The 21,825-nt window shown below is 41.6% G+C and overlaps 1 protein-coding gene across 3 annotated transcripts in view; it reads right to left on the bottom strand.

The window, feature by feature from the left end:
* Positions 1 to 1,569: 1,569 nt before the first annotated feature.
* Positions 1,570 to 21,825, bottom strand: part of LOC132017999 (chloride intracellular channel protein 5-like) — a 43,012-nt gene continuing 22,756 nt past the window's right edge. Inside the window, exons 1-2 of one of the 3 annotated variants that reach the window (XR_009404436.1) lie at positions 21,678 to 21,739; positions 1,570 to 1,784 (exon numbers count right to left, since the gene is read on the bottom strand). Coding sequence is in view for 1 of the 3 variants with exons in the window: in XM_059400337.1 (XP_059256320.1) it covers positions 1,737 to 1,784 (48 nt within the window). In the remaining 2 variants the exon portion in view is untranslated. Of the gene's footprint in view, positions 1,785 to 9,252; positions 9,432 to 21,677; positions 21,740 to 21,825 lie in introns of those variants that run through there. The other 2 variants (XR_009404435.1, XM_059400337.1) reach the window with 2 other exon arrangements.

Here is a 21,825-nt window from a genome sequence, read left to right as displayed (position 1 = left end):
TTACCCTCCAGAAAGACCAGAGCTGGGAAATAATCCTGACTCTGGTGCTTCTGGCTGAGACATATAACACATTGTCTAAGTATATAAGGGTGGTGGCAGCCCATGCTTTGGACATTCTGCATCACATCTTCAAAACCCACCCCTGTTTCCTGCTTTCACTAGACAGCACCCCGCGAGCTTGACACAAGCTAATATCCCACGCCAAGGAATGCACTCTCAAGTTTCTGTCTCAGTCCTTCTCAAAGCAAAAGCAGCCCCAAGATGATGGAGGACAGAACAGGCATTCAGGGCTCAACCTGACTTGTGGGCATTAAAGGAGAGAGTGGCTACTAAATTTGGGGGACCTGGATCACAACCTCTGTGTGGTATTGAGCAAACTACTAACTTCTTAATGTGAACTATTGTCTTCAACATCCAATGATATAATGGGAAATTACTTGATTCAAAATAGGTGCTCAACACATTGAACGTTTTTCCCCATGTCATCTTATTCCATCCCAAATAACCCTGTAAAGTAATTAAGGTAGATGATATGACCATCATCTCGTGGTGGGGGGAAAGTGCAGATCTAGAAAGTTTAAGTGACAAATCTTGAGTTTCTAACAGTATCAATGGCAAAAGCAGGCCCGGAACTCAGGTGTCTTGGCTCCAAATAGCCACTTCCTTTTCCCTATTTTATATTGTGCCGTGACCTTTGCCTCAAAAGACAGCAGGAATTTTCAAGTCTTTGACTAATATTAGAAGAAGAAGAAAGAGCTAATGAAGCAGAAAATGTTTCCCTTCACGCAAAAGGCACTCGGACTAAGGACAAGTATAGCTGTGTTTTTCAGAATGTATTGTTTACATAAATGTGTTATTTAATGGCTGCCCAACAATCGTCCCATGCTTCAGTTTGTTTTCAGTGACCTTACTGCCTCAGTTCCCCTGTCAATGCCTCCAAGTCCTTTGGATTTGTTTGCCTCTGGATATTGAGTCTCTTCAAATTGTGTTTGAAAGCTCTCGTACAGACTTGTACATGACACACCCACCCTACCCTCTCGCTTTGGCCTTCTGGACAGAAGTCACTGGTCATTCTGCATATGCAGTCAAGTTACTCTGAGAGTGGTTTGTTTGACTGGGGCACCAGCAGACCCGGTGGCCATGTCAGAGCCAGAGTCCGTGTGCAATAAAGCTTCCCCACTCATGGCCTCGCCCTTGTCCTCCTTGTGTGTTCCAATGCTCAAGTCCTTCCTACCTTGCCAGGGAGTCTCTTCTGACGCTTTTGGCCACCAGTGATGTATTCCTTCTGAAACTCCAGGTCACTTTTATTGTTTCATTTGGCACTTATCTATCTTTTGGCAATTTATTTATTTTTATCTTTGTTGTTTCATCTTAAGCTGTGTTCTATTATTAGCTTTCCTTTCCGTTTGTAAATCTTGTCTCCCCAACCGCACTGCCATGTCTTTGAGGTTAGGGACAATGTCTTATACTTTTTTTCATTTGTTTTCAGAGCACACGCAGTGCTAGAATCACGCTCAGGAAGTATTTGTTGGATAAATAAATGGGTGCTGAACAAATTCAGTGGCTTTGCAGAATATCAAGTATTTTATTAGTGGATTCCCAAGAGTCCAGGGTTTATAAAACTTATGTGTTTGGAGGTATAACAGTTGTGATAGCTTGTTTTGGAAATAACGTGGAAAGTCTTAGTCTTGGGAATGCTTGTCTTCCAAATTCTCTGCCATCTCCTTACTCCAAAATTACACATAAGACAATAATTGAGGTCTCCATAGTATATTCTGTAAAAGCTGAAAAAAAAAACTGATTTTAAGATTCATCCAGAACAAGCAGGGGAAAAAAATGTCAAAAAAATAAAAAAGAATTATTTTCCATCCTTAGTTTAATGACTCTTATTTAACCTCAGCTCTTAACATGCATAAAATTTTTTTATTGAAATATAATTGACATATAATATTATGTAGCTTTCAGGTATATTGTATAATGATGCTATATTGGTATATCTTGCAAAGTTCTTAATATTTTTTTCAGGTGCTACATTTTATCTCTTTTGCTTCCTTCATGAATAGTCAAGGAATTTCCTCCATATAAGAAGGTCATGACCACCATTCTGGTTGGCAACTATTAATTACTTCCTCCTCTACCCACAACAGTGTTAAGGAGTTCTTTTGCAAATGGATATCAAAAACTTGATTTGGTTCAAAGATCAAAAACACAATCTTTTGGTCACAGTTTATCCACTGAATGACATAGTCGGCAAGCTTAAAAGAACAAATTACTTCAGTTGAGTTATTGGGCAAAAAGCTGTGAGTGTGGACATGCAGACTGTATTCAGTAAGAAATAGACCAAAGCACGAATCAGCGAATGGATCATCTCTGGACATCAGAGGAAGTCCTTGCTTTGCTGAGCAATGTTGCCCATCCTGGGTGTGTACTAGGAACATGGTTATAGCGGCGTCACTGAAAGCACAGGGAACCTAAAACTGGAGAGTCACGGAAAGGACTGGTATTTGGTTGCAAATTCACCAAAACACAGATCGTGAGTGGGTAGAAGACAAATTGTACTGAGAAGATTATGCCAGTGATCGTGAGCCCCAGAGTTAGAGGCTGAGACCTGAGCCTTCAGACCAAGCCCAGGACATATTATACTGATAGGGTTCACTCATTAATATTAATTTTTTGTTTTGTTTTGTTTTGTTTTGTTTTCAAATTTGACAAAGCTCATTGACCCAGCCTCACAAGTACCTGTTCTATGATAGCAAACATGCTAATTCTGGAGCTAAGGGGACCTAGGAACAAACCTGACCAAATCTTTTCTTTCCCCCCTTTTACATTCATAGACTAAAGAAAAACTGGAGAAATGACATTTTATCTACAGTTAGTGGATTGCATGGCTCGATAATATTTGTTGAATAAATGAATGAATTTTGGACTCAACTGCTTCTGCTGTGTCTGCAAAATCTAATCTCCAGACTTAAGGACCCTACCTTTCAGAGAGATGCTGTAGATCCAGGGAGGTCTTCAAACCCCAGGTTCCCATTAGTACCTGGGGGCAGTGCTCTATCTCTGGGAGAAAGGAGGCAAACAAAGCCAGCATTGGGATGACTTCTCAGAGGACATTCTCTGGGATAATTTTTCCAGTTTACACCCCAGTCTTGACTTACTCTTTGCCAAAGTCAGCCCATAGGAACCCCAGACAATAAGAAAGGAGAGAAAAAGGAGAAAAGGAAGTTTAGTGGCATAAAAAATCACACTTCGTGTGATAGTTTTTTAGAAACGTAGCCATAGTAGACTAATCCAAATTTAGTTTACATTCATGGTATCCATGTGCGAAGGGACTCTCTCCTTCCAGATAGGCTCATCTGGGAGCCCTGCCTTTCTGAAACATTTTGACTCTGAAGAAACTGTCATTGATTTTACTAATTTGGATGTTGTTTTTCAAGTGACAGAGAAAATTATCATAATACTTGAACTATTTATCTTAAATTTTGCACTTAGAGCAAAAGCTGATGTGTTGGAAATGATAAATTCAATAAAATTATTTGTATCCTGATTCTTAGGTGATGAATTACTTCATAATGCAGTAAAATCTATGTATTCTTGTGATAAAAATACCATTAAGTGCTTAGATAATAATTTAGCTCTAAATAAGAAATAATTTTGAGAGGAAAAAAATAATACTGTGAATAATGGGAAATTAAATCTTATGGATGGAAAGCCAAATAATCTTAAAGTAACAAAATTCTTTGCTCATATGATAACAATTAAAGTCTCCACAGTTTATTTTATAAAATCTGAAACACTGATTTGAACATTTCTCCAGAAGAACAAGCAGGAAAATATACCAAAATAATTTTTTGAGCTTATCTTTGTGTTGGTGTAAGAGAATGGTCGAGTTTCATTCTTCTACATATAGTTTTCCCAGCACCATTTATTGAAGAGACTGTCTTTTTTCCACTGTATATTTTTTCCTGTTTTGTCAAAGATTATTTGACCATAGAATTGAGGGTCCATATCTGAGCTCTCTACTCTGTTCCACTGGTCTATGTGTTTTTATGTCAGTACCATGCTGTCTTGGTGATCACAGCTTTGTAGTAAAGCTTGAAATCAGGTAACGTGATGCCCCTGTTTTATTTTTGTTTTTCAACATTTCCTTAGCGATTTGGGGTCTCTTCTGATTTCATACAAATTTTAGGATTATTTGCTCCAGCTCTTTGAAGTATACCGGTGGAATTTTGATTGGAATAGCATTAAAAGTAGGTAGTATAGACATTTTAACAATGTTTATTCTTCAGATCCAAGAGCATGGAATGGTCTTCCATCTTTTTGTGTCTTCTTCAATTTCTTTCATGAGTGTTCTGTAGTTCCTCGAGTACAGATCCTTTACCTCTTTGGTTAGGTTTATTCCCAGGTATCTTATGGTTCTTGGTGCTATAGTAAAAGGAATCAATTCTCTAATTTCCCTTTCTGTATTTTCATTATTAGTGTATAAGAAAGCCACTGATTTCTGTACATTGACTTTGTATGCTGCCACATTGCTGAATTGTATGAGTTCTAGTAGTTTGGGGGTGGAGTCTTTTGGGTTTTCCATATAAAGAATCATGTCATCTGCAAAGAGAGAGAGTTTGACTTCTTCATTACCAATTTGGATACCTTTTATTTCTCTTTGTTGTCTGATTGCTGTTGCTAGGACTTCTAATACTATGTTGAACAAGAGTGGTGAGAGTGGGCATCCTTGTCATGTTCCTGATCTCAACAGGAAGGCTGAAAGCTTTTTCCCATTGAGGATGATATTTGCTGTGGGTCTTTCATAGATAGATTTGATAAACTCAAAATGGATAAAAGACCTCAATGTGAGACAGGAATCCATCAGAATCCTAGAGGAGAACATAGGCAGTAATCTCTTCGATATCAGCCACAGCAACTTCTTTCAAGATATGTCTCCAAAGGCAAAGGAAACAAAAGTGAAGATGAACTTTTGGGACTTCATCAAAATCAAAAGCTTCTGCACAGCAAAGGAAACAGTCAAGAAAACAAAGAGGCAACCCACGGAATGGGAGAAGATATTTGCAAGTGACAGTACTACAGACAAAAGGTTGATATCCAGGATCTATAATGAACTCCTCAAACTCAACACACACAAAACAGACAATCATATCAAAAAATGGGCAGAAAATATGGACAGACACTTCTCCAATGAAGACATACAAATGGCTATCAGACACATGAAAAAATGTTCATCATCACTAGCCATCAGGGAGATTCAAATTAAAACCACATTGAGATATGACCTTACACCAGTTAGAATGGCCAAAATTAGCAAGACAGGAAACAACATGTGTTGGAGGGGATGTGGAGAAAGGGGAACCCTCTTACACTGTTGGTGGGAATGCAAGTTGGTGCAGCCTCTTTGGAGAACAGTGTGGAGATTCCTCAAGAAATTAAAAATAGAACTTCCCTATGACCCTGCCATTGCACTACTGGGTATTTACCCCAAAGATACAGATGTAGTGAAAAGAAGGGCCATCTGTACCCCAATTTTTATAGCAGCAATGGCCATGGTCGCCAAACTGTGGAAAGAACCAAGATGCCCTTCAACAGATGAATGGATAAGGAAGATGTGGTCCATATACACTATGGAGTATTATGCCTACATCAGAAAGGACAAATACCCAACTTTTGTAGCAACATGGACGGGACTGGAAGAGATTATGCTGAATGAAATAAGTCAAGCAGAGAGAGTCAATTATCATATGGTTTCACTTGTCTGTGGAGCATAACAAATAGCATGAAGAACATGGGGAGATAGAGAGGAGAAGGGAGTTGGGGGAAATTGGAAGGGGAGGTGAATCATGAGAGACTATGGACTCTGAAAAACAATCTGAGGGTTTTGAAGGGGCAGGGGGTTGGAGGTCGGGGTACCAGGTGGTGGATATTATAGAGGACACGGATTACATGGAGCACTGGGTGTGGTGCAAAAATAATGAATACTGTTATGCTGAAAATAAAAAATAAATTAAAATTTTTTAATTTAATTAAAAAAAATTTTTTTCAAAGGATTAATGAGGATTTACTTTCTAAATTTTAGAACAAGTCACAATTACCAAAACTATATAATATTAAGTTAAAAGCAAGGAAGAAATGATGAGATAGAATATATATTTCAGAAGTAGATTGAAACTCTTTTAAGAACTTAGTACATGAAAAAAATAGAATATACAGGGGCACCTGGGTAACTCAGTTGGTTAAGTGTCCTAATCCCAATTTTGGCTCAGATTGTGATCAGGGTCCTAGGATTGAGCCCTGCGTCAACCTACACATTCAGCAGTCTGCTTGAACTTCTCTCTCTTCCTCTCCCTCTGCCCCTCCCCCTCTGCTTGTGCATGCTCTGTCTCTCTCTAAAATAAATCAATAAAATCTTTAAAAAATAGAATATATAAGAAATAATCATAATTGAATACATGAGCACAAAAAAATCACAGTACAGAGAATATAGTGGAGTATACACCGCATATCATATACTACAATAACTTTTGGTCAAAGCAAAATGATGAATGTGAAAAGGAAACTAGAAGAAAATTAGCATCTTCTTTCCAAGTAAAAAAGGAAGAAATATTTCTGATTTTCTCACATAAAATTAGACATAAAATAGATGTTAGAACATAAAAAAAAACCAAAGGGCTTAAAAGACAAAATGTAAGTAAGAAAAGTATATGTTATAAATATTAAAGGAAAAGTTTTACCGCGGGACATACAGAATTGATCTAATTATTGAAGGTCTGTGTTCAGCTGTCATTCAAATGAGGTCATAGGAAATAAATGGAGGATTCACACACAAGGAAATGTTGACAATGAATCGCCACAAAGAAAGATGTTCAGTCTTAGTAGCAACTGAAGAGATGTAGACAACAAAACTCTGAAAGGCCACAGTATATCCATTAACATAAGTGCAGGCATTAATGGTAAAGAGAATGGGCTTTGGAGTCAGATGTGGAGGTTGGCTTTGCCACATTTTAGCAGTGTCTTTGACCAAAGTTCCTAATTTCTCAACATCAGTTTCCTAGTCAGTAACAGGAGGCTATTACATATTGTAATATTGTGAAAACAAAACGATTCATGTAAGTAAATAGTACAGTATTTGGCACATACTGAATGTCTCCAATAGTGGTATGTGGCAGTAGTGACGGTGGAATATAGTGATGATGGGGCTGGTGGTGGTGATGGTGGTGAAGGTGATGATGGTAATGGTGGTGATCAAGATGGCAGTGACAATAGCTGATCGTGGTGAGAGTAGTGGTTATAAAAGTAGAAGTGGTGGTAGTGCTGGTGGTGTTGGTGGATTTGATGATGGTGATGGTAATGAATTAAAGAGATGGGGTAGTGGTTTGGTTGAAGAAGGTGACTGTGATGTTGGTGATCATGTTGGTGGTGGCATTTGGAAGGTGATAGTGACAGTGGGGGGAGATGATGATGGTGGTGGTCATATTGATGGTCAAGGTAGTCGATGATAGTAACGGTGTTGCTTTTGGTTGTCTTGGCAAAGGTGATGGTGCTGGGAGTGGTCATGATGTCAAGATAGGGGTGATGGTGGGATCAAAACATCTTAAAATGATAAATCACAACTTAAAATGGATAAATCAGAAAAACCAAATGCTAAAAATTCAATGCTATTGGACTTGTAATGTATTTTTTAGATGTCCTGGAAAGAAATCTAGCAATATATTGCAAGACTTAATATATTATACACTTTGACACAGAAATTTAACCCATGGGGATATATATCAGGAAAAAAAAATCCCCCAAATTAAAAGCAGTCTGGAAATGGTATAGCAATGCTATTTATAACTGGGAACAATCCAAAGCTTCAACAATAGGGAAATGACTAAGCAAATCATGGTACATAAAGGTAATGGAATAATATCATGTAGCTATTTAAAGTGAAACACGAGGGTAAATGCATACAAAAAACTTGTGTTAGAACAACACAAAACTATGGGTTTCGGTAGTCAATGTGCATTTGTGTGATTTTAGAAGAAAGAAATATAAGAAAATATAGACACATGTGCATAGAGTTCTGTAAAGGTTCAATATGAATTCAGCTTTTTTCCCTTATATGTATACTTGCTCAATGGAACCTTAGTTTGGGACAGTTTATGCTGGAACCTCAAGCTATACTTCACTCCAAAGAGCTGGCACCAAACTGACCAATTCCCAGGCAAGATGCCTCCCATCCCTTCCTTGGGACCCATTTACCACCCATCCTTGAGTGCTCTTCCCAGCTCTCTGTGACTCATTTTGTTCCCACTATGCTCAAGGAAGAGCTTTCAAAACCAGAATAATTTTTGTTCCAAAACTAAATGCAGAAGTCACAAAAAGCCTAGTGGCATCTATCTGAGTATGTATCTATGAATCTGAATGTGGGATAGATGTGAAAAGCCCACAAGTACTGATAAGATGTAAATTTTAGGGTAACCATCTGACTCATCCATGCCTCCAATTCTCAGTCTGTAAAATGGAAAAACAATGGTAATGAACTCCTTGAGCTATTCCAAGGGTTAAATGAGATTCTCCGTGTAAAACATGGCACAATGCTTGGTACATAGTGAGTTCATGTTTATTGTTATTTGAATATTAGCATTGCTCTTACTAGTCTATGTACTCTTTCAGAAAGTATCAAGAGCTCTGGATTAAACATAAAAGCATTGGCTTACTAGCTTCTTCATCTATATAATGGAGCACTAGATCAGGTGATTTGTGACATTCTGTGACTATTGTCTAGGAGACAAAAATGTTCCTTTTTATGGATTTGTGTCTCATTTTAGGAGAGATAATAATAAACTCAAAAAATATAAACTTAAATGGCCTTCCCCCTCAAAACTTCATTTTTACAAATTTTATATATTACGTTAATATAATACTAATGTTTTCCTTGCTGAAATATTCTGAACACTCTTAACTCCTTCAATGGAAACATCAAAAGGTTATATTTCTTCACTAAGTAATGTTTAACTTACATTTGAAATAAATAATGGCTGACCTCTCTGAGTTGGTCTTCTTTTTCCAATATTTCTTACTTAACTTGGGTTTCTGTACCTCCAAGTTTTCTCACGGGTTTTGTTTTTGTTTTTATTTTTGCCGGTTTTCTTCCCTTGGGGTTTTGTAATCTTTCAAAACAAATGTATTTCAACCCATCAAGATAGAAGCAACATTGTGAGGTTGGTTGGCTTAAGGGATGAGGCGGATAACTGTAGGACTTACGAAATTCAGAGCCCCCAGATCCTCACGCTGGTGTTTTTCCTGAGGCACGTCATCAAACCCAAGCTCGCCCCTGGAAAACCCTAGAGGGCGCTGTTTTCTTGCTTGTTATCACTTTTGCCTTGGCCTCTCAATGGGAAGATGGAAAGGAAAAAAAAAAGGAGAATGGAAGTAAATAAATAATAAATGAAACACAAACTGTCCAAGCCTGAGGGGAATGAGGCCATCAAGTCTAAACTCCTCATACCGGTGGGGTGAGGAGCTTATCCAAGGTCACTCCATCACCCCACCGGTATGAGGAATTTAGACTTGAGTAGAGACCTCAGACCCAGACCTTCTCTGCTCTACCACCTGCTCTTTCATCAGGGAGAACCTAGAGAAAGATATATTGAGAAGTGTATAATTCACAGGGATTTTCTAGCCTGTAACTCTCTCTACTAGCCCACCCAGAAACCACACCAGATTACTGCCTTCTTGGCACCAACAGAGTTGGCTGGTGTTCCTGGACCTGATGGTGATAGCATTATTGATCATGATGACGATGGCTCACATTTCTTAAGTACTTTCTCTACGCCAGGTACTGTGCAAGGCGCTTTATACACATTGGCTCCCTTACCCCCTACCATAGCCTTATAAGGCATGGACCATGAGAAAAGTGAGAATTAGGAGTGTGCAGTAGATAGCCCAGAATCACATGGAGGGCAGGCAGGGAATTGGGCCATAAAAATAGACCAGGGACTTCATTTGCTTATCTGCCATGTTCTCAAATATTTTTGACTATAGAAAATGAGATCAAGATGAATTAAAAGAGAGAGGGGTGCCTGGGTGGCTCAGTGGGTTAAGCCTCTGCCTTCGGCTCAGGTCATGATCTCAGGGTCCTGGGATCAAGCCCCACACAGGGCTCTCTGCTCTGCAGGGAGCCTGCATCCCCCCCCCCCCCCCCCCGCCTCTCTGCCTATTTGTGATCTCTCTCTCTGTGTCAAATAAATAAAATCTTAAAAAAAAAAAAAAAAAGGATGAATTAAAAGAAGAAAGACTTGAGGTAATGGCGGAACAGCAGCTAGACTAGTTTTCTATCTTCTGTGCAGCCAAATCAAATAAGGCAGACTCCTGATGTCTTCGGGTCATGTTCCAGTTAGGAAGAAAAGACGGGAGAGCTGCTTTAAAGTTGGAGGTAGCCCTTGGAAGAGGTTGAGGTTAGGATCCATAACAAGGAAAGGTCAGGATCCATAACAAGGAAAGGTCAGCAGAAAAAGGCCTGAGTCATGGAGGGAAGGGAAGAGAGAAGTGCCCTTTATCTGTGTTTCATTTGCCTCCTGAGGACACTTCCCTCTCCTGTGGGCACATGGCTGTCTGTACATAACTTGCATAGGGCATCATAATTGTCATTGCATGCTGGGAGTGAGTGGCTCACTCACGGGGGATGGCTCAGTTCCTATGTGTCATGTCCTCTGCTGGGTCCAATGGGGGTAGGCAATGCTAAAGAAGACACATTGCCAGGGTGCCTGGGTGGCTCAGTTGTTAACTGCCTGCCTTTGGCTCAGGTCATGATCCTGGGGTCCTGGGATCGAGCCCTTCATCAGGCTCCCTGGTCACGTGGAAGCCTGCGTCTCCCTCTCCCACTCCCTCTGCTTGTGTTCCCTCTCTTGCTGTCTCTCTCTCTCTGTCAAATAAATTAAAAAGTCTCCAAAAAATTAAAAACAAAAAGACAAAAAAGACGACGACTCACTGCCTGTTTTGGTCTAGCAGACCAAACATGCATTAGAGCTGAGAGAAATGGCAAGCCCGTCTAAAATACTGGGAGCAAAATAATGCTTGATGCCTTTATTAGTTGATGTCCAAATCCCAAAGCAGGCATAAGGACAGTAAATTGTCATCCCTGGAATGCCCCTTAGGGCTTCTTTCTTTGCAAAATGCCAAAGGAATTCCTTGCTATGGCTTAAGTTTTTTGACCAATTAAAAAAAAAAAAAGCAAATATCCTGATAAAAATAACCACAAGGAGCCATATTTATGCCTTGGCATAACTGTACTTGCCAGACCCTTTTTTTCTTTTGAAGATTTTATTTATTTATTTGACAGAGAGAGGAGAGAGCACACAAGCAGGGAGAGTGGCAGACAGAGGAGGAGAGAGAAGCAGACTCGCCAAGGAGCAGGGAGTCCCATGTAGGGCTCCATCCCAGGACCCTGGGATCATGACCAAGTCAAAGGCAGTCGCTTAACCAACTGAGCCACCCAGGCGCCCTCCGGATCCTTTTGCAAGAGGATCCAAGAATAGCACAAAGAGAAGGCAAGAGAGGAGAGATGAGAAGGTATAGGAGACTGTGGCTTCTAGAAGACAGTTTTTCCCTGCATTATCACTGTGTTCAAGAGGAAGCTTCCCCAGAAATTTACATAAATTTGGAAATTTTATGTTGTGGTTCTGAATTCTTTTGCTTTCGTTATCGTGATGAACTTTCATGGCACAGGTAGAACGTAAAGGGACCCTTCGTGATCCTGGGCATCACGCTCAGAGAACAGATCTATTCGTCAGTGTCTAGGGTCTAGATTTCTTTAGGTGAGCCTGGATGAGAACGTTTTGGGGAACCTGATTCTTTCATTAAACAGTTAACAATTTCTCTCACACAGTTTGTCTTTGGGGGGCCATGAAGTTATTAAAGGTATAAAAACGCATATCCGGTGATTCCTAGGATTATGGCGTAATTAATAAAAGCTACCACCTGAATTTTATCCTCTTGAAGACAAAGAAGTGGGAGATCAGCAACTTGAAATCAAAACATAACTTGAAGGGTGCATGGGTGGCTCAGTCAGTTGAGCGTCTGCCTTCAGCTCCAGTCATGATCTCAGGGTCCTGGGATCAAGTCCCAAATTGGGCTCCCTGCTCAGGGGGAGCCTGCTCCTCCTTCTCCCTCATGCTCTCTGCTTCTCCTCTTGCTTGTGTGCTCTCTCTCTCACTCTACCTCAAATAAACAAATAATAACTTGAAAAATCACTGACAATGAAAACCAAATTCAAAAACTCTCTCATAAATTATCAGGGTTGGGCAGATTCATTTGCTGGGTTTCCGCACTTCATTCTTGGACACGCTGCTTCCCTGGAAACCTGCTGACACCTAGTCCACTTTCCATAAATAAATAATTCTTCATTTGCTGACCTGGAGCAGTGAGGACGCAGCCCCCTCCACCCCCGCTCTATGCTGAGAGTAAAATGCCCTCTTGCATTTTTAATGCAACTCCCAAGACTCTGTGTCAAGTTTCCACAAAGTTTGCCAGAGGAATTAGCTGCCCCTTTTTAATAGGCACTTTCAAGAGGTCAGAGAATAAACTTTTTTTTTTCAAAAATGACAGTTTTTTAAAAATTAAGTAAACAAAATACTTGATCCAACATACTGCATTTTACATTTTCACAAAGATTAGTTTCTATAATTTTGCATCTGGCCCAACACACTGAAATTTACTTTATTTAATACAATAACAACCAAGTTATTATTATTTTTCTTGCTTCCTTTCCTTCCTTCCGCTGCAGATGCAGGAAGCATGACTCACCATGGACTGACTCACAGCAAGTATGACTTAATGAAACACTCACAGAGTCAGGGACTCAGGGGGCTCAGCCGCCATGACACTGGACATCAAGAAAACACTGGCCTTCTGGGCAGCAAGATGGTCCACTTCTCAATTTTGCAATCTCTTGTGGGAATTTACTTTCTACCCTTGAGTCTCTGGTTCCCTGTTTCTAAAACCAAATACATGAATCAAAGCCCTAAGCTAGATAAACATGTATTTAATTTTTATTCAAAGTCAAGGTAATTTTATTTTATTCAAAAAATACTAGATCTATTTTTTAATTTAATAAGTATCTATGAATTGAAATTAGTATAAAAATGGATTTACAGAAGAAAAAAATGAAACACACTGGTTAGATGACTACACAGATGTGACCCCTGTTAACAATTTGGTATATTTCCTTACTATCTGTGTTCTAAAACAGGTTATTTTATTTTTCATGTATTCCAAAATTAAAATTATAGTCTGTTACTGATTGGTATTTATCAAGGTACTATTATCTTCCACATCTTATTCTCTTCTAATAAACAGTATCCACAAAATTTCCAATATACCCTAGTCCTTAGAAACCCTGCATAAGGATTCCCTAGTGAATATAAACATTTGGTATTATTAACTTACAAATACAAATTTCAACAATCACTTGAACTATGTTGAGGCAGGTATAGACATTTTGGGATAGGTGGGCAGGAGGGGCAGGAGGAAAAGTTGCCAGAATGATTCCTTGGTTTCTTGAATTATCTTCTCCACTAGGATTTCAAGAAAACCACCGTTTGCTTTGAAGGTAAACAAAGTAGACTTGACTTCCATAAATGAATCTTGGCTCCCTTGCCAGAGTATACCAATTTCCTTAACTCTGATATGTCGGTTTGACTGAGGGACTTTAGTTCCCTCCCCTGTGCAGTGATGTCTGAGGCACCTTTCTCCTCTAATACCCTCCAATGTTCTCTTGTCTAGCTCACCTGAAGATCTTCCTAGTCAAGGTAAAATTATTGGCAAGACAAGCTCATAAAGTCTATCTCAACAGAAACAAAAGAAACACGGTGAAGGACTAGCAGTTTCCCGCAAACAACCTGACTGCTGACTAAGAGCATGAAGAACACAGAGAAGGTCAAAAGCCTCTCTAACATCGGATCACCTGGTATTCCTGTTCTGGAAGCAGGTACTTTACGTATGGTCCCCAGTGTGATCCCCAGAGACCTCACCTCTCACCTGAAAACTGATTTTTCACTTCCAGTTGGGTGTATCCCCCGTGATGACAAGGGCCATTTGAAACCGAGTCTATGTAAGTTGTTACAGTGACTGTCTGTTAACAGTGGTTTCCTTAAATGGAAGCATGTGGCAGTGAAGTCTGACACACAGGAGGGGTTTGTTCCTGAGAGATAACTCAGAGCCTGGCGCTATTCCTTACCACCTGCCTGGAGGAAGTGTGGAGCCCGGGATGCCTCAGCCTTCATGTGTAAGATTGTTGAAAGATCCATACCCATCTGTGTCTAAATACCCAGTTGGATAAGGAAGATGCTTTGAATCCTCAGACCGAACCCAAGCAGGATGGTTTCTGATATTAATAAAACTCAAAATCCTTGATCTCTTCCCTTGCACTGGTTCCTTCCAAGGCTCAGAAACGAACCTATGATAGCGTTCACATAATCATCTGTTTTGGTAAAATTTGCAAGTGCAAGATACTCAAAGGGCAGTTGGTTGAGACCAGTGTGTCTTTCCACTGCAACTTGGCCTCTGTTACATTTTCTTTAGCATTATATTGGAGTGGCCATGAGCATTTTGGGGATGTCACAAAGTGGGAAGTTAAATGGAAGCATCTGTTTAGTTTGAGTTTGATGGAATATATTTGTGTAGTTCTGGTAATAGTTATGGTGATGGTTATGTTACTTTAGAAGTCCTCCTGAAGGACTGGCTTCTGGTAATACTCTTGCCATCCATGGTGCTGACTCACTCAGGTCGTGACCTAAAGGTACAAGGTCAGAGGTCATAGTGCAATATAAATACAGGCACCAGATGTACATACATAAGGACAGAAGGTCAAGGTTTGAAATATACAGAGCCAGGAACTAGTCCACAGAGAGTTCTCCCAGTTATCAGATATGGAAAATGGCAAGTGGTAGGTTTAGTTCTTACAAAGCTTAGTCAAAGCAGAAGTTCTCCACCGGCAGGAATATACTCAGTAACACAGCGTATATAATAATGAACACACCGTACATTTTGAAGGGCAAGTATCCCAAATCGACCTCGTGTATTCATGGTATTTCAATCCATAGTAGTTCTAGAAATAATTGCATTTTTGTACCCTAACTATCAACTCTAAAAATCAAATGTGGATCAGCTGTCTTAGTGGGAGAATTACCTTTCTCCTCACCTGTAAAAAGGGACATTACAAAATTGTTATAAAATGGAGACGCAATCAAAGTGTACAGAGTAAAAAAAAAAAAATGCAGGGGAAAAACTATTGGATATGTGTGGTAGGTACTTAGTATATAAAACAGTAAGTTACTCTCCTGAATTTTTGATGTTTGTGGTATTTGACAGCTTTTTTTTAAGTTGGTGATTTAATTCATTTTCTCATTGCAAATGAATATTCACTTTCATATGAATTTATATTCATAATTTGATAACCGATTGTTGAGGAGGGCTCCTTGATTGCACAGGCTGCCGGCCCCCAGAAACCTAGAGCTCCTTTGCTCCTGCCTAACCCTTGCAATGAGAATACTTTCATACTCTGCCTATTGTCCATCCTCCCAAGTTCAAATGGCCCCTCTGCAGGCTCTTTGCCCCGCTACCTAGCTTGCATCTCCTTCCCAGACTCTCTGCCTCATTATTCCGAATCCCACCTTCTCTGCCGCCTGCTGTGTTGCACCCAATATCACCTCAACCCTGTTCTCATCCCCCGCTGTTTTTCCCCACCCACCTCCCAGAACTCAAGCGCAGGTCAAGGGCCCTGGCCTTCCTCCTTTGCTTGGGAGAGAGTTCAGGCTGGCAGTAGGGACAGCTCGGGAGAGTTTAGCCACTTCCTTCATCAGGTGTTCTTTGCCGCGTGGGCGAAGAGTGGGCAGAGAGCCTGAAATGCTCAGTCAGTCCCACTCCGGCGGCCTAGCCATCGGAATCCGTGCCAGAATGTGGCAACAGCAGGGAAAAGGAGCTCTTCTCAATTGGCAAAGGGCATATATAATCTGAGAATTCAAATTTGAGAATTTAAAAACCCAAGTGGTCAGAGGCAAGGGAGGAGAACAAAGGAGCTTGCTGTTCAAAATCACCTTCCCTAAGGCCTCCTGTATTAATAAGCTTGCAACCCCTAGGGTAAGGTAGATTCGGGAAAGATAAGCCCGCTACACTCATGCTAGTTTGCTTTGCAAATGCGGATGGCGAAGAGCAGCTTAGAGGCTGCTCCACAGGGAGATCTTTGGAGGCGAACCCTGGACCACCTTGTTCACGGTCCTCTTGTTCTCCTCTCCCCAGCCCAAGAAGATACATTTTTCTCATCTTTGAATTAATGATGTCCCAAACCTCTGTTCAAGCATAACATCTCCTGGGGAGTTGTGACAGTGATAAGGAAACAAATATTACAGATGCTCAAAACTATTCCTGTGGCTACATCTCGCTTACGCTTCTATAAGAACTAACTCCTCGCTCCTTCCCTTCCTTCCTCCTCTGGGGTAAGGTAGGAGACAGTGAGAGCCCCCAACTATTGAATTATCTTCAGAGAGGAGTGTTGTTAATTAATTTATTTTTTAATATTTTATTTTATTTATTAGAGAGAGAGCAGAAGTATGAGCACAGGAGGTGCAGTGGGGCCAGCAGAGGGAGAGGGAGAAGCAGGCACCCCACTGTGCAGGGAACCCCCCTCCCCCAATGCGGCGCTGGATGCTGGGATCATGACCTGAGCCAAAGGCAGGTGCTTAATCTACTAAGCCACCCAGGTGCCCCCAAAGAGGAGTTTAAAAGCACTTACATGTCAGGCAGAATAACACACAGTTAATGATCTGGGCTTTGGAGGCCAACAGGCATGGGTATGAGCCCCTCAGTTCCAGGCAAGAGCCATCAAATCGGTTATAGAAATAGGCAGACCTAACTTCAACAAGTAGCCAACATGGGGTTGGCTAAGTCATCTCAGGGCCCAAAACTGTAGATTTCACATAGACTAAAACTCTCTCTTCTTTGTCATCAAATTACTTTTTAATGTGTTGTGTTAATAGCCTCAGTCAGGAAGCTTAGGATCCATCCGTTCCACTGAATGGGAGGTTATTGTTACTATTTCCAAAACGTTGGGAAATGCTAGTTTGAACAAGTTTAAGTGTTTTTTTGTTTTTTGTTTTTTTTTTAAGATTTTATTATTTATTTGACACAGAGAGAGGTAACAAGCAGGCAGAGAGGCAGGCAGAGAGAAAGGGGAAGCAGGCTCCCTGCTGAGCAGAGAGCCCAATGCAGGGCTCGATCCCAGGACCCTGAGATCATGACCTGAGCTGAAGGCAGAGGCTTTAATCCACTGAGCCACCCAGGTGCCCCAAGTTCAAGTTTTCTTGACTGATTTTTCTGCTCCTTTCAGACGCCAATGTCCACTGCAATTTTGTAAGAGGAGGAAGCAGTAGGTAACGTTTCTCAAATTTCCTTAGCCATACGATCCAGTTTTTGTGGAGTGTGTCAAGGGACCGGTATTCTGTGGGGTATAGCTTTGCAAATAATCACCAGTCATAGGAGATCACACCATGGCTAGTGCCTCTGCATATCCTCAACAGCAAACTATCTTTGAGCCACATGATGTCAGCAGGCTAGTCACTTTTTGCCTTTTGATCCCTCTCTGTGTTCCTCCAGATCCCCTCTGAGTCCCTGGGCTCACAGCCCTATGCAGAGCCACCAAAGTTAATCTGCTCAACTGAAAATAACTGTCCTCACTGCGGACAGAGTCCTACAGTGAGGTCCACCCAATCTTCACACCATCAAATGTCCCATTGTCTGGTTCTGGTTAAATTGACTTTTCCAACAGAAGTTTTAAAAGGGGGAGACTTTTTAAAGTCTGAAGGCAGAGGCTTTGGGTGGGCGTCTGGGTGGCTCTGTTGGTTGAGCGTCTGACTCTTGATTCCTGTTCAGATCATGATCTCAGGGTCCTGGGATGCAGCTCAACACTGGGCTCTGCACTGGACATGGAACCTGCTTAAGATTCTCTCTATTCCTCTGCCCCTCCAATACCCCGTCCTTCTCTAAAAAAACAAACAACAAAACAAAACCAAAAACAAAAAACAAAACCGACCTTCTAAGAAATAGAAACCAAGACAAAATGTCATTTGCCCAAACACAAAATAAACTTGGCATCCTGAGCTATTCAACCACATTATTTTGCTACTCCTGCTAATGGGAGACCGTGCCCACTAATTGCCAAGATTGAATCATTCCATCTGAGGGCAGAATTACTAATAGTCACCAAACAAACTTCCTGCTCTATAAACTTTAGAAATTAAAATACTAATAATGCACCAACATTTCAAACACAGTGATAATATTTCAATAGTAAATAAACATTGTTGCCAGGAAAATGGGTGTTTTCTACTCCCTTGCCTTGAAAGGAACATGGGCTCTGAGACACTCTGGCTTTGGTGGCAGCAAATATATATATATTTCAGACAGAAAGCACTCCTTTAGTAGGTTTCCTTTGTTCTTGTAGTTTTTAAGGTCAAGAAACTGCCCTTGACATGGACAACAGATTCTCCCACCTGCATCTTACATAGGTTAAAGTATTCCAAAGATACCCAAAGAGAAGAAATAAGAAAAAAGTAACAACCTCCCCAAATCATACATATTCTATATGTATACAGAAATAAAAAGTATATATGTTTATATATGTATATAAAATAAAAGTATGTGTATTATATATATAGTAAGAGTATATTATATATATATATGTGTGTGTGTGTGTGTTATATCTATAATCTCACTAAGGAATCTTTGAAGTAAAGGGGTAGAATTTCTGACAATACCAACTACCAAAAACGTTTCTATCTCAGCATCAACAATGGCTCTTCTCTGAACTCCTAGAACACTTACCTGAACACCATTATTCTGTAATTATCAACTCTCCACTCATTAGTGTTTGCTGTTACTCTCCCCTCGGAGTACTTGTGACCTTCTTCAGGGACAGTGGTAAACCCGAGCTAGAGGCTCAGTAATGTTCGTTGGGTTGAGTTGGGTTGACCTCGGATACCTGCTTGCTAGCTCAGTGTCTATCATTATATCAATATGATTGGGGGCGAATTATTTAACGTCTCTGGGTCATAGTTTCTATGTATCTAAAACAAGCAAGTTAGATCAAGTGATGTCCATGATCCTCTGCAGACCTGAAACCCCTGAGTCTCTGTTTCTCTACCTCAGAGCCTTTGCTCACAAAGTAAAGATAAAGCCTTGATTTAGTTCTAGGTACAAGCCATTTAAGGGGTTAGGGTGTCTCTCCTTTTTTTCCAAGTGCCGCCCCTGTGACCTGTGGCTGGGGCCATCTGTAAATGTAGGATGATGAGGATGACAGCCATACAATATGTTTAGAGAATGTTCAGTCATCTTTCCCTTTCACACTCTAACTCCTGTGACATGGTAACTGAATTTCGCTGCAGTAATTCCTTGTATTTGCTTAGTGTATTACATTTTATATGATATTGTCTCATAGATTTTCTTTGGATGCTCACAACTGCCTAACCAAGTAGGAAGAGCAGATATTATTACTTCGTCATCAATCCAGATACTGGGACTCGGATACGTGAATTTGCCTACCAGCACCCAGGGGCTATGAATTCAGCCGGCGTGCTCCCTCCACTGTACTCACTGTCTGAACCGAGGCATCAGGACTACAAAGTAAGCCTGCTCCTTGAGTGGGTCGGGGTAGAACTGAGGACTCACACACTCAGCAATTGTTGCTAATGTCTCACACATTTAGGTCCCAGGACTAGCATGATATCCATAAATTAGTCCAATATTTTCCACAATATATTTCATGAAACACTAGCATAATGAAATTTCCCTGAGAAAAAGAAAATCTTGCAGTCAAATCCATTATATTGCATTTCTATTTAGAACCCTTTGTGCAATGAAGTATTATTGATAGTTTTCTGCCCACAGATCCTTGCGAGATCCTGCTGAAAAGCAATATAGGAGTATGAAAAAGACTAATCTCCCAAGAGTAAGAAAATGAGACAGAGTCACCAACAGAGAAGGGATTTAGACAAACTTCTGGAGGAGAAAAGGCAGCTAGGAGCGTACCCACGGATTAGAGAGGATGGAGAAAGCTACAGCCCAGAATAAATCCAAGGCGGCTGCAGAGGAGGTGGGGGCCATGTTCCCTTCCAGGACCCTGGAGAAGCTGAGGGTTTGGTCTTGGCTAGTGGGTGGGAGGCACAATGTGGGGTTCAAATGGAGTGACTCACTTGGAACAGCTGCACTAGACGACAGCCAGCTGCCTCCCCCAGGTGGAGGTGGCATTTACCTCCAGACTCTCGATGGAAGGTTCTTCTCCTCAGGAAGCCATCTGAGGAGCTGGGGGAGAGCTCATGCTTCCAGCGGGGGTGTGACAGCATCAGGGTAAAGCCCAGCTCACCCTGGCTTTTGGAGATCAACTCCGTTCTGGCTTACCTGGAGGGGAGGATGGTTGATTTGACCTCCTCTGTCTCTGCCTCCATCTGGTAGTGTGGGAAGCTTTGGAAAAGGATCAGTTAGAAAATAAGACCAGAGTTAACAGGGATTAAAGAGTGTATATGCCCAGGGGCGCCTGGGCAGCTCAGTGGGTTAAAGCCTCTGCCTTCAGCTCAGGTCATGATCTCAGGGTCCTGGGATCGAGCCCCACATCAGGCTCTCTGCTCAGTGGGGAGCTTGCTTCCTCCTCTCTCTGTGCCTGCCTCTCTGCCTGCTTGTGATCTCTGTCTGTCAAATAAATAAATAATTTTTTTTTTTAAATGTATATGCCCCAAGATGAAAAACCTAATTGAAGAGCTGGAAAATAAAGAGTGTTATTTCCGAACACAGAGAAAAACAAAGGGAGATGAGTAACAGGAGAGAAATAACAAGAGGAAGAGGCCAAACCCAGAAGGGACACTATCCAGCGAATCAAGGTTCCAGAAAGAAAGGTCAGAGGATTCAGAGAGCGGGGCCACCCCTGACACACGGGTCACTCAGGATCACACTCGGTGGGCCAGTCCCCAGGCAGGCAGGGCCCCCCACCTGGGAGCTGGCCTCCATGCTAATGACAGAGCGATGAACAGTCAAGTGCAAGGCAGGGAGTCCAGAGAAAACAGGAGAATGAGGGAACGGAGCAACAGGAGGCACCACTGTCTTGGATGGGGAGGAGGGGACAGCTGGCACGGAATCAAGTGAGGAACTGAGCCGTGATCCTTCCGTGCGTGTGAACAAATCAAAGGAGGAGAGCGTGCAGATGGAAGCGTGACGGGCTGCTGCGGGAGGGACGACCTCACTGCTCTCGCTCATCCCCTGAGGAGTTCCTCTAGGTCAGCTCCACGCCTGGCATCATTAGAAAAGGGCCTTGGATCGAACCCAGCCGGTCCACTTTAATTGCCGAGGTGGGCATTGGTGGTTTCCGAGCACACCTCCCGTCTGACGCTGGGCTGGCAAACACCCGCTTCACTTGCGCGCCCTCTCTGCCTCTCTTCTCCGAGAACCGCTTCCTCCCGCGCTCCCGGGACTGGCGCTTTATACTGGGGCTATTTTTAGCAGCTGGTGCGCAGTGGCTGCTGGGACCTATTGCCTCAAGAGGCTGACGAGAACTTTCCCCCGGGGGAGAGAGGCATTCCATTCTGTAATCTTGCCCCAAGAGCTGTCTAATTGAGATTTGCCCATGGGCAACTCCCAGAACCAGTTACCTCCTTCGTGAAAGGCGAGATCAGGTAGCCGTGCTGTGTACTTAGCAGTCAGCAAGAACCGGGCCAAGTTATTTCGGTCAGGAGAACCAGAGCGGCCATTCAAAACCTGTCGTTGAGATAAAGGGGACTGTTTGGCTTTGGGGCGGAG

This window comes from Mustela nigripes, chromosome 5, assembly GCF_022355385.1.
Source record: "Mustela nigripes isolate SB6536 chromosome 5, MUSNIG.SB6536, whole genome shotgun sequence".
Classification (NCBI taxonomy): Eukaryota; Metazoa; Chordata; class Mammalia; order Carnivora; family Mustelidae; genus Mustela; species Mustela nigripes.
Note: the sequence above shows the minus strand (reverse complement) of the source record. Positions and strands in the feature narration are given on the sequence as shown.